Source organism: Hypomesus transpacificus, chromosome 16 (genome assembly GCF_021917145.1).
Source record: "Hypomesus transpacificus isolate Combined female chromosome 16, fHypTra1, whole genome shotgun sequence".
Classification (NCBI taxonomy): domain Eukaryota; kingdom Metazoa; phylum Chordata; class Actinopteri; order Osmeriformes; family Osmeridae; genus Hypomesus; species Hypomesus transpacificus.
In genome coordinates this window covers 4,513,240-4,527,003 of record NC_061075.1, presented here as the reverse complement: position 1 = coordinate 4,527,003, position 13,764 = coordinate 4,513,240, and the positions used below count along the sequence as shown (strand labels likewise).

Genomic DNA, 13,764 nt, shown 5'->3' with positions numbered 1-13,764 from the left:
CTCTTAACTTCTCTAGTTTCATCCCTCGCGTTGAGGTATCTCTATCTCTCCTTTTCACGCAACAACATCCCTCACTCCCTCATTTGCTCCCTCCTTGCCTTCTGACTCTGTCTCTGTCTCTCCTGCTCTCTCTCTCTCTTTCTCTCCAAAACTCTTTGTTAAAAGCTTTTTAATCCCCAGGTCCGGTTCTTTGATCCTTTTCCTTGTACTTTTTTTCTCCATCACTCCGCCTCTTGTCTTTGTCTCCAACCCTCCAGACATTTCTTTGTCTTTGCCCTCCCAAACTCCCCCATCACCACCACCACCACCGGCCACCCAACCCTCCCAGACCCCTCTCTCCCCCAGGAGACAATGCCTCCTGGGCAGATCCCCCGGTCACTCTAGCCTGGGGATTAAGGGGCCTTCTTCCAGCTGAGACTCTGGAGGAACCACAGGGCCAGTCCTCCAGGGCTTATCGCCCCCGGTATTTATTTTTGTTCTTAAAAGGTGAATGTGTATGCATGGGGGAGGAGTCCAGCAGGGGTATCGCAGCTAGCGGGGAGGATAATCTGATCGCCCCCCACCGACCCTCCCTGACCTGGGACACTGGGGATGGACGTGGGTCCTTGTCACCCTGGTGCCCGAGCCCCTGTTAAAACAATGGGGGCCTCACTGGGTCTCATCCACCAATAGGAGGGCAATCCCGACACTGTTGTGAAAGGAAGAACAGAAGAAGGGAGAGGAGGAACACAAGAGCACAGAGAAACACTGGGAGATAATCCCCGAGGCGCTCTGTGCATGCCTCGTAGCGCAAACTCCAGGAACGGACCCGAGACGCTAGCTTCGTGAAGCAGAACTGGTTCAGCACAGGAACATGAACGTCGCCTTCTCACCGAACTGCTCCAATTGACTATCAAAAACGACGCAGCACTCTGACTCCATGGGCGTCTCCTGCAATTCTGAGTCTGCCATTTTCATGTTCGACAGCCAATACAATTGACTTCCACCAAAGTGTACAATGCAGTTGCATTCACCGCATTTACCACGTATGCACAACATGCTCGTCCATCGCTCAGCTAGCGTGCATCTTAGACAGGATGTGCTGACGGGGCCAGCCAAAGAAGGACACGCCAGCAAACTGCCTCGGTGGCCTAGATCCGCACTGTTCTTGTAAATGTAGTGGGCAGCGAGAGAGAGGGAGAGCAGTGGGACGGCTACAGTGGGCAGAAGACTGTAGGTTCAACACATCGGTGTGCTCCCATCGCTTGTGCTATATGCGTCAGTGTGCGGAGAACACTGTAGGCGTGTGGGAAAAAAATGGTCTGTCTCTCTTGAAAGCATTCATGCAGTATTCTTTTTTGAAAGCCTTGCAAATCCTCACTCAAAGGATATATACATGTAACACACACCTACGTGTATGTACTGTACTCGTACACATTTTCTGAATGTTCTTTGGCTTGGGAACGCAATAGGATGGATGGGGGATAGATTTAGGCTACGACTAGGAATGAGGTTCATTATCTTTAACCTGCCTTACCAGATGGTTCGTTACACACATCCATCTGGGAAGTCGTCCTTGGAAACTTTTTGGAGAAGGGCTCGCTGTAACCCTACTTGCACCTGTTACATTTCTCCATAAGTCTTGGAGAGACTCTTTAGGCCATTGCACACTGAGTCCAAAATTCGTATCCGAAATTTGCGCACATTAAAAAATAAATACGACCTCACGTTATGTCAATCGCGCCTACACACTGCCTCCGAAACTTTCGTCCGTAAAAAAAAAGTTTGGATCGGGTTCGATTTTCTGCATCTTCGCATCCATAGCCAGTATTTTGATATTTTCTGTTAGAAATTCAGAGCCACCAAATGTTGAGGCTGACGATTGCGAAGAAAAACGCACACGAAAATTTCCGACTCGGTGTGCAATGGCCTTTTCCCTGACAATTGTCCCTACAACCCGTGGCAGAAGCAAGCGTGGGCGACCTTACCGGCCTGGTTGGTGGTGATGTTGACGGCGTAGAACTGAGGCGTGTACGGGCTCCTGGTGGACACGCCGTTGACCGCCTGGATCTCGAAGCTGTACTGGGTGTGGGCCTGCAGGTTCCTGACGGCCACGCGGCGCTGGGTCAGGCCCAGGTGGCGAGGGGAGATGTCCACGTTGTCGTCGCAGCGCGAGCACACGCCGCGCTCGGGCGAGCACTTCTTGCAGATGACGTTGTAGAAGACGTCCTCGCGGCCGCCCGAGTCGCGCGGCTCGCTCCACTCCAGCACCAGGGAGGTCTCGTTGACGTTGGAGATGACGTTGCGAGGGGCGGAGGGAACAGCTGGAAAGGAAACATGAGTGAGCATGGTGGAATTTTGTGTCAACGGTTGGTTGCCGAAACATTATGGTTATATTGACTGGCCAGTTACTACATAGCAATACCTATAGCACAGTGTAGGCACAAATGTGTAGTATTAATTTTAAGTGGTTTAGGTTACCACAAAGGAGTGTAAAGAGTGAGAGGGGGATATAAAGGGACCATTAAGGTTTGTGTTCTCAAAACACAAAACAAAAATCGATGTTCATAGACACTTACATCTTGAAAGCCCAACCTAACCCGTACCAAGTTTCACATGTGTAATAATTCGTACCGCAATACTGTAATGAAGTATCAAGTATCAATCATTTGGTTTTGATCAAATTCCACCATGACGTTTTCCCTGCTTGTTTAAGGGTTTAAGGTTATTAAGACAGTTGATGACGCTTTGCTTCATTGAAATCAGCACCTTTCTAGTCTATTGTGTGTTTATTACAAAAACGAAAAACATCAATCTAAACTTCCCCATGTTCCTGTATCTGTCAACAACAAAAAAAGGAACAAGAGTTTGTTCTGGAATGGCCTTGTTTGCCGAGTGTCACAGGATACTGCTGTTTGTGTGTGTGTGTGTGTGTGTGTGTGTGGAGGGGGAGTCTACTGGCAGAGCCAGAATGACTCTTATCCAATTAACCAAGCCTTATCTCCGACTGACTCTGTGGGAGAATCAAACAAACCCGGCAGCTACAACAACAGAGATGACTTCCAGTTCCTCCAAAGGCAAACGGATAAGCCGTTTTTTTTGCTCTTAAGTGAGGTGTGTTCGCCAGATAAATTCCTTTTCTCTCTCTGTCGCACATGGGTGGCAACCGTGTGGTTGTAAAGCCTATGCAGGGAAAGTGGACTGATAGTGTTCAGATAGCACTTTGATCAAATTGGGAGGGTGGTGCTGTTTGATGTGTTGAGTTGAGGCAGTGCTGTGGGAATGTGTTCAGGGCCTAGCAGTTGGGTGACCAAATATCTCGGTTTTCAGGTCAAGGTTCAGTCTCAGATGTATCTCCCGACTCAGCGTCAGTCGAACACTGCTCGTGAAATCCCTCCATCAACCTAAGCTGAAGAATCACCTCTGCTCTGTGGAGGCAGACACCACGGTCGACCTCCCGACAAAGCTACCGTCAGAACACACACATAACCAACACCACCGAACAGCTTTGAATGGTGTTCCTTCAGAGCAGCAGATTCGATCGACGGGAAAAGAAAAAAAACGCGGGTCCACATACTGGTGCAGGCAGAGTCCATGGAGTCGGTATCGGAGCGATAGTAGCCGTTCCTGCAGGCACACGCGCTGGCTGCCCCGGAGCTGGCTCTGCTGTTGGGTGGGCACGGGGAGCAGAAGCCTAGTCCCTGCTTGGATTTGAATGTGCCTGGGCTGCAAGCTGAGGACAAAGAGGGAGAGAAAGATCGAGTGAGTCAGTTAGTCTGAATGACGAGGTTAAAAGGGCTACTGTAGGGCTCGGATGGAATATGAAAGTCAAAGCTTTCAAATGGATTCTTGCTTTTCTTCGGGGGGGGGGGGGGGTGTAACATGTGTGCGTGTGTTTGTGAGGGCTTTTCACCGAGCTTTAGTCGGAAACCAAATAAAAGTGCTTGAATCCGTGATTGACAGCTCGCAGTTGTGGGCCTTGTGTCCTGGTGTGTCTGTCTGTTTTGGTTTGCTTTTCTCCCCTTTCTCTGGGGCACGTCCTCCACAAAACCATAGAGGAAGAGGAGGTTTTAAGCAACAAGCAGGCCTTTGCATAAACCCATGCACTCATGCTCACCCTGTCATCCCAAATTACATACACACCCCTCAGAGGAAACACCCAAACATGAAGCCTTGATCTGAACTTGCTCTCTACGTAAACACACACACACAAACTTTCACGGAGGTGATTCCAAAGAAACATTTGCATCCTGGATGAAAAATAAAGTTTTATTCTATCCTATTCTGTTGTATTCTCCGCCAGAGAACAACCGTCACATCCTAGTAATGTTCTCATTACTAAGAAGCTTTTCTCTAAACTCTGTCCCCTTTCTCAAATCTGTTCAATTTAGCTCCCTTGGATTTGACTTTGAGCGGAATGCTTCTCAAAAAGAAGGGCTAAGTTTACCCTGATGAAGACTGTGATAGGAAGGAGATCCTTTGTAGAGTCCCTATCCATTTAACAAGTGGCTTGTTTGGAAGTTTATAACACAGCCGATAAATTATGAGCGAGCTGGGAAGCTATGACAGCGGCACTGTGATCTAGAATGCTCCGGCTGGCTTTATCTTGAGGTAAACTGTCTTGTTAAAAGATGAATGAGCCCGCCATTTCGTTTAACGAAGAGCAGGGAGTAAGTAAAAGAGACAAAGTTTACTGGGGCAGTTGATTAGCTGACTTGCTAGCTCGCCGGCATGTCAAGGACAAGCCTGTTTTTCAGTGTTAGTAACACTCTAGCCTCTGGCTTTGTGTTTGTTCTCAGTCGAAAATACCAAAGGGCAAAGGTGAGCACTCGCCTTGCAGGTGTTCTGTTCACGGTCGTCACGTCTTAGTTTTTCCTTTTTTAAGATTCAATATTAGCACAGCGCTACATTAGCTGACTGAAAGGTGTACATTAGTGTTGAGTGTGTTTATTCTTCCACCATTAATCAAAGCCTTTGCAATGATTGCTAACAGGAAGCGCTAACAGATGATATGGCAAAAAAATAATATTTGACCGGGTGTTAGCTGGTAGAAAAGTAACAGCTTCAAATGTGGGTGCTGAGCTCCTGTAACAGGAAATTAATTCCGGTTCAAAATTTAGGATACAATTACTGCACTTAATGAGCTTTACAAATGAGAGCTGCAGAAAGCAATTCTGTTTACAAGCTAACGCAAGACCAAGAGATGGAGCATTTGATTAAGGCACCCAAAAAAGATCTAGCAGAGCTTTTCCTTTAAAGAGGCAAAGTTGTTCTGCGAAGGACTAAAAGTGCTGATCAATCGCTTCCAGTGAGGTAAGAAGTCATTCCTTTCCTTTTATCCTCCTTCTCCTTTCAGCAGCACTACTGACAGGGGAAAGGGGTGAGAGAGAGAAAAAGAGAGAGGAAGAGGAGGAGGAAGAGGCAGAGAATATGCTAATCCTGCAGGCTTTTTTAGCAGCTATTTCTCTCTCTCTCTCTTTCCCCTTTTCTGTCTCTTACCCTCTCATGCAGAGCACAGGGCTTAAGGAACTGATTAGAATGTATGCAGAAAATTGGATGTGCGGGGAAAAAAAGAGGGGCAAAAAAGAATGAGGATTTAAAAAAATGTGGAGCTGGAGGAGTAAAAAAAAAAAAGAAAAAAAGAACGCCTAAATTAATATTCATGTTCATGTCCTCCTTACTGTGCTGTGGTGGAGTATTCCAGTAATGAGAGCTATGGCCTTCACGTTAGGAAGAAGAGGAGGGCAAGACAGGACGGAGGGACGAGGAGACGGAGAGACGAACACAGAGGGAAGGAGGGCGAATGTAGTGAAAGGAGATCGGGTGCGTGAGAGAGTCAGCGGGAGAAAATATGAGCACGTCAAAAAAGGTTCTCGCAACTCATTCGAGAGAGAGAGAGAGAGAGAGAGAGAGAGAGAGAGAGAGAGAGAGAGAGAGAGAGAGAAGGAGAGAGATAGAGAGAGAAGGAAAGAGAATGAGAGAGAGGGATTTATCCCCCGTGGTTTCCGGTAGACTTGATTAGAGAGTTTTTTATTGGGCGCAGTCGCCAGGGCTTTGACCTTGAGCTGCCACGAGCAAACAAATGAGTTTTTAACCACACACCCTGTCATGGATTTACTGTGCCTTCTCACAGTGCCCCTAAAGGTGGGCACACATTCGACACCCACCACCCACCATAGGGCCCGTCAGCCTGAACCCCTCATTTGATCACTGGGTCCTCCTTTTCATCTTTCTCTCTTTCTACTCTGTTTCCTCACTCTGGGAAAACCTCTGCCCTCTCTTTGCATGGTTACAGTTCCGTGCTGACACACACACATCCGCAAACACGCACGCACACACCCAGAGAGACGCATCACTTTCAAGACCACCAATCCATAAATCTGACATCTCCCCCTACTCTCCATTTGACCCGTGGCCTCCCCAGCGTTAGAAATTCCACATGCGTCCGCCTCATCCTTCCCCCTCCTCCCCTTGCTGTCACCTGCACTCCACGTCTGGCGTCGGCTGTTTTGATTCACCTTCGGCTGAACCTCTGTGAACCTGTCATGTTCTCTATCACACCTAGACCTGTGAGGCCGTGTTCGTGTCATAAACTGACAGCTGCCCAAGTACTTGCGTTTATATATTAACTCGCTATCTGGCCGTATTGCAGTCAAAGACGTAGACACTCCCTTTAGCGATGGAATGTGTTCTATATCTTATAGTGGCTGATCCTTGTGACATACGGATATCTTAACAAAAAATTATAATAAAGCAGATGAGTAGCCTGAAAAATAGCAGTGAACTCAAATGGCCGACAAAACTGACCTTGACACTGGGTGTCCTTCATGGCGGGCTCGAATCCCGATGCGCATGTGCAGGAGCCGACAGGAACCATCCACTCGCCGTCCCCGTTGCAGTACAACTTGAGGGGCACGGACACCTCCAAGGCGTTGGACACGCACGTCCCGGGGGCAATGACCAGAGAAGTCGCCTCCGCCCCGGTCGCCGTTTCCGGGAACACGGCGAAGTTCGCGATGGTGGTGGAGCACTTCTTATAGAAGACCCTCACCGAAATGAGGGACATGCACGCTCCAAGGTCCTGGAAGGCCAAGTAGAAGCCCGCCTTCGAGAGAGGACCAAAACTTCGAACTTTGGTGTTGACCCGGCCTGACTCGAGCATGGAGAAGCTCTCGTCCGGCGCGATGGTGTCCACTTTGACGTAAGGGTTCTCCATCCAGAAGGGGCTGGTTTCCGTGGCCGAGTCCGAGTCCGACTCGTAGTAGAAGAGGTTGAAGGTTTCCTTGCAGGAGCCGGGGATGTTGGGGATGCTGTTGCAGTCGCGGACGGTAAACTTCATCTCCACGTAGACGCGCAGCACGTCCTTGCGGGGGATGAAGTCGCTGCGGAGCCAGTTGTTCTGGTTGACCTCGCGGACGTTGCACACCTGGTACGTCCTGATGGGGTTCATGGCGTCGTCGTATCCGCTCACCTCCTCCCACTAGAGGGGAAAGAGAAGGCAGAGTGTTAGAGGGACGTGAATGCGTGTCATATTTTTTTGAAGAACTTGGCACACATGGCTATCAAGAGGAGATACAGAGTGAGAGGAGTCTGGGTTTTGGGTACGGTCATCGCCTCTAGGCTTTATGGGCCTTTGGGAACAATCATGGATTACACGAACAGGCTTGTAGTCCGAAACTTTGCACAGCGCTCAGAAATAACTTTCTAACGGCTTGACATGAAATAACGTGGCGAAGGAAGAGGAGCGGTAGGCTAGGGCTGAGAGATAAAAGTGAAGCACAGTTCGATTTTCTTTCGAGGTCTCGCGTTTGCGTCTTTTTCTGACTACTGTACGCCGCGGTCAGCTTTGTGAAGTCGAGTGCGGTTTCCCCCGTCTGCGTCTTTTGCAATTCATCTGTGGTTACCGTGGCAATGAGTCAGGGACGAGGACGGTGGATTCATCACAATTACAGCGGCGTGTCAACCCCGGTGCTTTCCGACGAACATCGCTGGGTGTTTACCTCGTCGCCGCATCGCTTCACAACCAATTACACTTCAATTACAGCGCAACGATATCCTTGTCCTCTGGACGGCAGAGAGAAGGAGAGCATGACCTTCATAATTGTGTATTTTCCCTCTCCCACACAGCTACAGCCAAAGCGGTGAATTACAAGGGCTAAACTGTGATTATTGGTTTTGTAAAATGAGCATGTCAACTAAATGTTTTATTTCCCTCAAGGAAAGGCTTTTATTCAGGTAGGCCTACTTATTTAAATCGCAAACAAGTCTGAATAGGTAATCCCCGTCACCTGATAATGTTTTGGTGATTAAATCTATCAAAGCAGCTCATTTAATTTAAAAGGAGCTAAATGGATAAAGTTAACATGCACTTTTTTCAGCTAAGAATGTCCTAGATCCCCATGGGTTTGCTTGCACCTTCTATGCTTCCAGACAACGAGCCCACACCCACTTTGCGCAATGTTCTTCAAAGACAGCCTTGCCGATTATAAGCAGGCGCTATCAGTGAACGTTCACCAGATGTTCAAGAAACCACAAAACTCGAGGGAGAACCCCTCCCCCCCCAAAAAAATAAAATAAATAAGTTGGCCTTAAGAACTTTGAAATATTTCAGAAAGAGATAAAATGAGGGAGGGGAGAAGAAGAAGAAAAAACATTTGTTTTCTAAAGCAGTGTTTTTCACTGAGGCTTTTGGGTCTTAATTAAGTCTGTGATATGGATGCTGGAGACACAGGCTATTCATCCAGGAAAACCCAGGAGACTGGAGGGGGGGGGGGGTGAGGCTTAACTCCAGCTGAGGGAGGGCATTAGTATGGCGGAGCGGTCTGAAAGGGGAGGGACCATTGGGGAATCGATAATCACCAGCCGGGTCAATGGGACGAGGGGAGAAAGCATGAAGTGTCAATGGGTATTTAGTTTGGTGTAATAAGTCGCTGTGTGCTTGTAGGGTAAATATGGGAGAGATGCAGGAATCGTGAGTGTGTATGTGTGTGTGCGTGCGACGAGGTCGTCCCCGCGAGACCAAAGAACAGTGTCAGGACACTCACTGCTTACCAAACCTGAATGAATTAAGTGGGTCGCTCGCAAGAGGGTCAAGTTCTTTGGCATCGATTTCTAACAAGATGAATTGTTGTGTGAGCTTCACAAGTCCACTCCTTTTCCCTTTGTCCTTTCCAGTCAAAGGCTCTTATTTTACTTTCAGATTCAGCCGGACCTTGGTTCCGGCTCGATCGCGATAAAGGGACGAGTGTGCGGCGACTTAAGACTTCATCCTTCCTCCTGACCTCAGTCCGAACCCAGAGAGATAGGATTCACAGTTAGCAACGAAAGATGACTCAGTGTGCTCGGACAAACGGGCATGTTTGTAGCATGTACATAGCATGCAGTGTGCATGTAGAAACCTGTAAGCCGACAGTCCAATACCAGCCACGTGCTGCCTGCTGTCGTTGACGACCTGGGCCCCAGGATGCTTTAGGCTAGCTGATGCTAGCTATTTTGTTATCTGTCGGATAACCCTAGTTGCAGAATAAGTGCCCCAGAGAAAGCTATAAACCCTTAGAAGTGTCTGTCTGTCATGGAGCAGAGAAGCAATTTATGACCGTTTGTCTGGATCCCTTCACACACCTTGGTGATATGTCTTATGCCTTATTGTGTAATATTAAGGCAGGGCCATGGGTTTTCACAGTGAACTCCCAGAGAGAGACAGAGAAAGGGAGTGGAAACCTGGACAGATCATATGCTACTCTCAGGCTCTCTTCTCTTTTCAGATTCCATTTTCCTCTCTCGTTCTCTCATTCCCTTTGCTGCTTTCTCCCCTCGCGGTGGCCATGTTGCTGTTTGGCGTCGACGCGGCAACACTTGTCACCCAAAACAATAACAATCTGACATGCTCCCGAGGAGAAAGCGAATAAATAAACATGCGCGCGTCTCGTAAATAAATAAAGAATCCCCCAAAACAGGGGGTGGGAGAGGGCAGCTTGCCAGCGAAGACAGCAGGGCCCATATTTCTGCATGAGGGTGGGATGAAAGGATGAAGGCAAATGAAAAGGAAGGGAAAAAAAGGGTGGGGAAGGACGCTCATGGCCAACCAACGTCTGGATGACATTCCATTAAAAGACAAATGGGGGGTGGGGGGGGGGGGGGTATCGCCATGTGGACAACGGAATCAACCAACCCTGGATTTTGATGGGGCAAATCTGGATAGGATCGTGTGTGTGTGTGTGTGTGTGGAGAGGGAGGGGGGTCGGAGAAGTGGGGCACTGTACCAGATGAAAAGAAGCATCTGTTAGGTTTTGGCTGGCAGACGGGATGTTAGTGTGTGTGTGTGTGTGTGTGTGTGTGTGTGTGTGTGTGTGTGTGTGTGTGCATTTAGCAGGTGTGGGGCGGATGTGTGTTGGGGGGGGGGGTCGTTAGTGTTATTACCATCCTTGGACTGGTGGGATATTTTACAGTTTCTTTTTTTTACCAGTGGAAGGGGGAGAGGGATGTATGGAGGGATGGAGGGAGGGATGTATGGAGGGATGGAGGGAGGGAGGGAGGGGAATGAGCAGCGGGACCTGCTGATTGTGGGGCCGGGGGTCACCAGTGTGTCTGTGGTATTAGTGTTTAGTTGCTCGGAAGTAAGTGAGCAGGAAGGAGGGATGAGGGGCTCGGGGGGGTGACTAGGAACAGCTGGGTTGTCACTGGCAATGGTCGGCGATAGGGCAGGGGGGTGGGGCAGGATGACAAAGTGAGGGCTCACCCACCAAAGTCAAAAGACAAGGGGGTACCCCCAAGTCAGAGAGCCACACAAAGCAATAGGGGAGGAGAGCAGGGGTCTTTGAAGTAAAAAGGAGGGGCGAGGGGGGGGGGGTCAAGACTCTTGTCGTCTTTGTGGGACCACATGGGAAAGCCAAGATGGTGCTGTCACCGACACTTTGTGCGTGGGAGATTTGGAGGCCCGAGTGTGAAACAGGTCACCACCAGGAAATATTTCAGAGTCCTTTCGGCGTCAGTTCACAAGCGCTCTTGGCATTTTTTGAATTTTTTGGGTATTGTGAGGAACATCTGTGAAGGGCGGGCATCTGAAAACGGATGGTGTGTGTATCTTATCCATCTGGGTCAACTGACATGTATCCCGTGGCACGCTCATGCATATCCCGTGTGAACCGATCTCCTCGTCACACACACACCGTACACACGAATACTCGGCCATAACTCACCCCAGTTTCGGGATGCGCGGTCCACGCCAATTCTGTTGTAGCCCACTTGGTGTCCATCAAAGTTTCTGCGAAAAGATCACAAGAAAAAAAGATAAAGTTTAAGACAAGGACAAACTGATTCATCTGCAAAATCGAAATCATCTTCAACCGTCGCTGAGATTACGCCATCATAAAAGACAGAGCGGTTCCTGTTTGAAACTTTACTTTTTAAGATAAAGATGAAAGGAGCTATAAAAGTCTTTGTTCAAAGTTTGAGCTCGGCCAAGATAACCTGTCTGGGGTGAAGAAACACTGCAGCTCATTGATTGAGAAGGAAATTCAAAAAAATCGATTGCTCAACAGTTGTTCATTTGGAAGAAAAACAACAATGTTGTGTGAGAGAGAGAGAGACAGACAGAGAGAGAGAGAGACAGAGAGAGAGAGAGAGAGAGAGAGAGAGAGAGAAAGAGAGAGAGAAAGAGAGACGGAGAGAGAAAGAGAGACTGTCTGAATGGGTGATCTAAGAGGTATTGCTGACATTTTATTGTGGCCTTCGTCAAGCTAATTTGTTTTAATTAGCAGTGTTTTTACAGAGGAAACAATCGCGAGTGTCGCTGAGAGTCTGTTCTGCTTCCTACAGAAAGACACACACACACACACACACATGGACACACACCTACACACAGCCACCCTCAGGGGCAACAGGTTATAAAACTCCAAAAGATATATACCCGAACAGAAGGCTAGGATAAGGGTGCAATAAACTTCAGGAGCACAAAAGAAAAACTCCTCACCCTGAACAGAGGTCAATATACTTCAAACTCCCTCGCTTTTTTGCCTTCTTTTTTTTTCAAACCAACCAATCTCTACCCTGCCTTTTCCCTCTCTCTCTCCCCCCATTGCCTTGGAAAGCGGGAGCGCTTTGTGGAGATAATGGAGCCTTTTCTGTGAACTTATTTAGCACCTGGCACTGTCATTATCCTACCGGTACACTGTTTTACAAGATGATGAACATGATGAAACATCGCTTCGCATGTCTTCTCCGACAGTAAAGTTTTGTAACGGCATTCCTCTTTCAGCCGCAAAACACCTTTCCTTTCCCCCAAAAGCGTTTTTATGTATTCTACACCTCCTCTTCAGCCCAGCCTTTTATCCTTTCTTCCACCGTACGTGTTTCAGATGAACTGAGGGGAAATTTGACATAAAAAAATTAAAAACCACAGGAAATACACATTCCCACAGCAAATATCTGTGTCGGAACACGGGCGCTGACAGAGGCAGATTGTCGCACCGAACTCAAAGACCTCTGTGAGTCATACAGTGCAGGCTTTGAGGAGTGTGTGCCTTTGGATAGGAATTCCCATTCAAGTCTCAGACTGTGTTTGAGTGACAGTGGCAGTGTTTTTGCATTGTCTTTGGAGATGCAGGATTTCCCCGACTTGACTCATGGCATGACAGTGTGCCGTGCAGGCCCCTCTTACAAGCAACCTCAAAGAGAGATGATGGGGTTGAAAATGATATACCTCGACTGTACCTAGTCTATTAAATCCTGATTTGTCCCCCTCGCTGTCTCATTTCTGCTGACCTCACCGATGTGTTCACACACACACACACACAGAGACACCTGGAAGGCCTGACTCAGTGGTAACTGTGGAACGTTCGGGACAGCTTAAGTAGCAACCTAGCCCGTTCATTCCACAGCGTTTTGTTTTGTTTGCATTCTCTGGGATGTGTGTATACGCCGGCAAAGCCCCGCATTGTGCCTTTTGATGGAGGACCATGCCCGAGTCAATGGAGTCAAGCATCGCCCCCCTGACCCCTTTGCAACCTCCCACAAACACACGCAAAATTATCGCACGCCAACACACACACACACAACACATGGACACTCTGAAACAAACACACATGTACACAAGCACACACACACATATCCTGCATTAGAAGCCAGGCCAAAGTGAAGGTATAATTCCCCCAGCCCAAGACCCCTCTGGAACTGCAACGCAATCGCTACAACGAGGCAGGAGAAGAGAATCACGTTCAAAAACAGAGTTTTTATTCCACCCGAGATGAAAGGGAAGAACGACCAAAGTACAGCTTGCTGCATAGTACACATGTGAGACAGACAGATTCTGCTGACACGTGAGGCGGAGAAGAAGGTGTTTGTCAAGCAAATAAGAAAAAAAAGGCAACACAAAGCCTTTTAAAACGCTGGCAAACCTCCTCACGGTGCTTGTTCAAAAACCTGAAAGACAAGGCGCAGGCTAATATGATAAAAACCCTGCCTCTTTTCTTGCATCTCCACCTTTCCCCCGTTTCTCTTCTACCCTCCATTTTAGCGTCCTCTTTGAGAACGTCCGCTGCAGGATACCACAAAGAAGCAAAACACAAACATAACAGAAGGACTGAGGATGGAAAGGATTGAGGACGTAAAATGGAGCAGAGAGAAGGGGGAGGGGGGGGGGGGGGGATGGGGGGGGGGGGGGGAACCATGGCAGAGAGAAGCTATAAAGAGTGCGCCATGAAGGAGAATATATAAACTGGATCAGTTGGCTGTGGCGGAGCCGAAAAAAACTGACATGCAAATGTACAGCACGTCATGGGTGGTGGC

The 13,764-nt window shown here is 48.4% G+C and overlaps 1 protein-coding gene across 8 annotated transcripts in view; it reads right to left on the bottom strand.

The window, feature by feature from the left end:
* Positions 1–13,764, bottom strand: part of LOC124478758 (ephrin type-B receptor 3-like) — a 50,745-nt gene that overhangs the window by 17,149 nt on the left and 19,832 nt on the right. For all 8 annotated transcript variants that reach the window (XM_047037178.1, XM_047037179.1, XM_047037184.1 and 5 more), the window contains exons 2-5: positions 11,178–11,242; positions 6,787–7,459; positions 3,557–3,712; positions 1,968–2,303 (exon numbers count right to left, since the gene is read on the bottom strand). In XM_047037178.1, the coding sequence (XP_046893134.1) occupies positions 1,968–2,303; positions 3,557–3,712; positions 6,787–7,459; positions 11,178–11,242 (1,230 nt within the window). The remainder of the gene's footprint in view (positions 1–1,967; positions 2,304–3,556; positions 3,713–6,786; positions 7,460–11,177; positions 11,243–13,764) is intronic.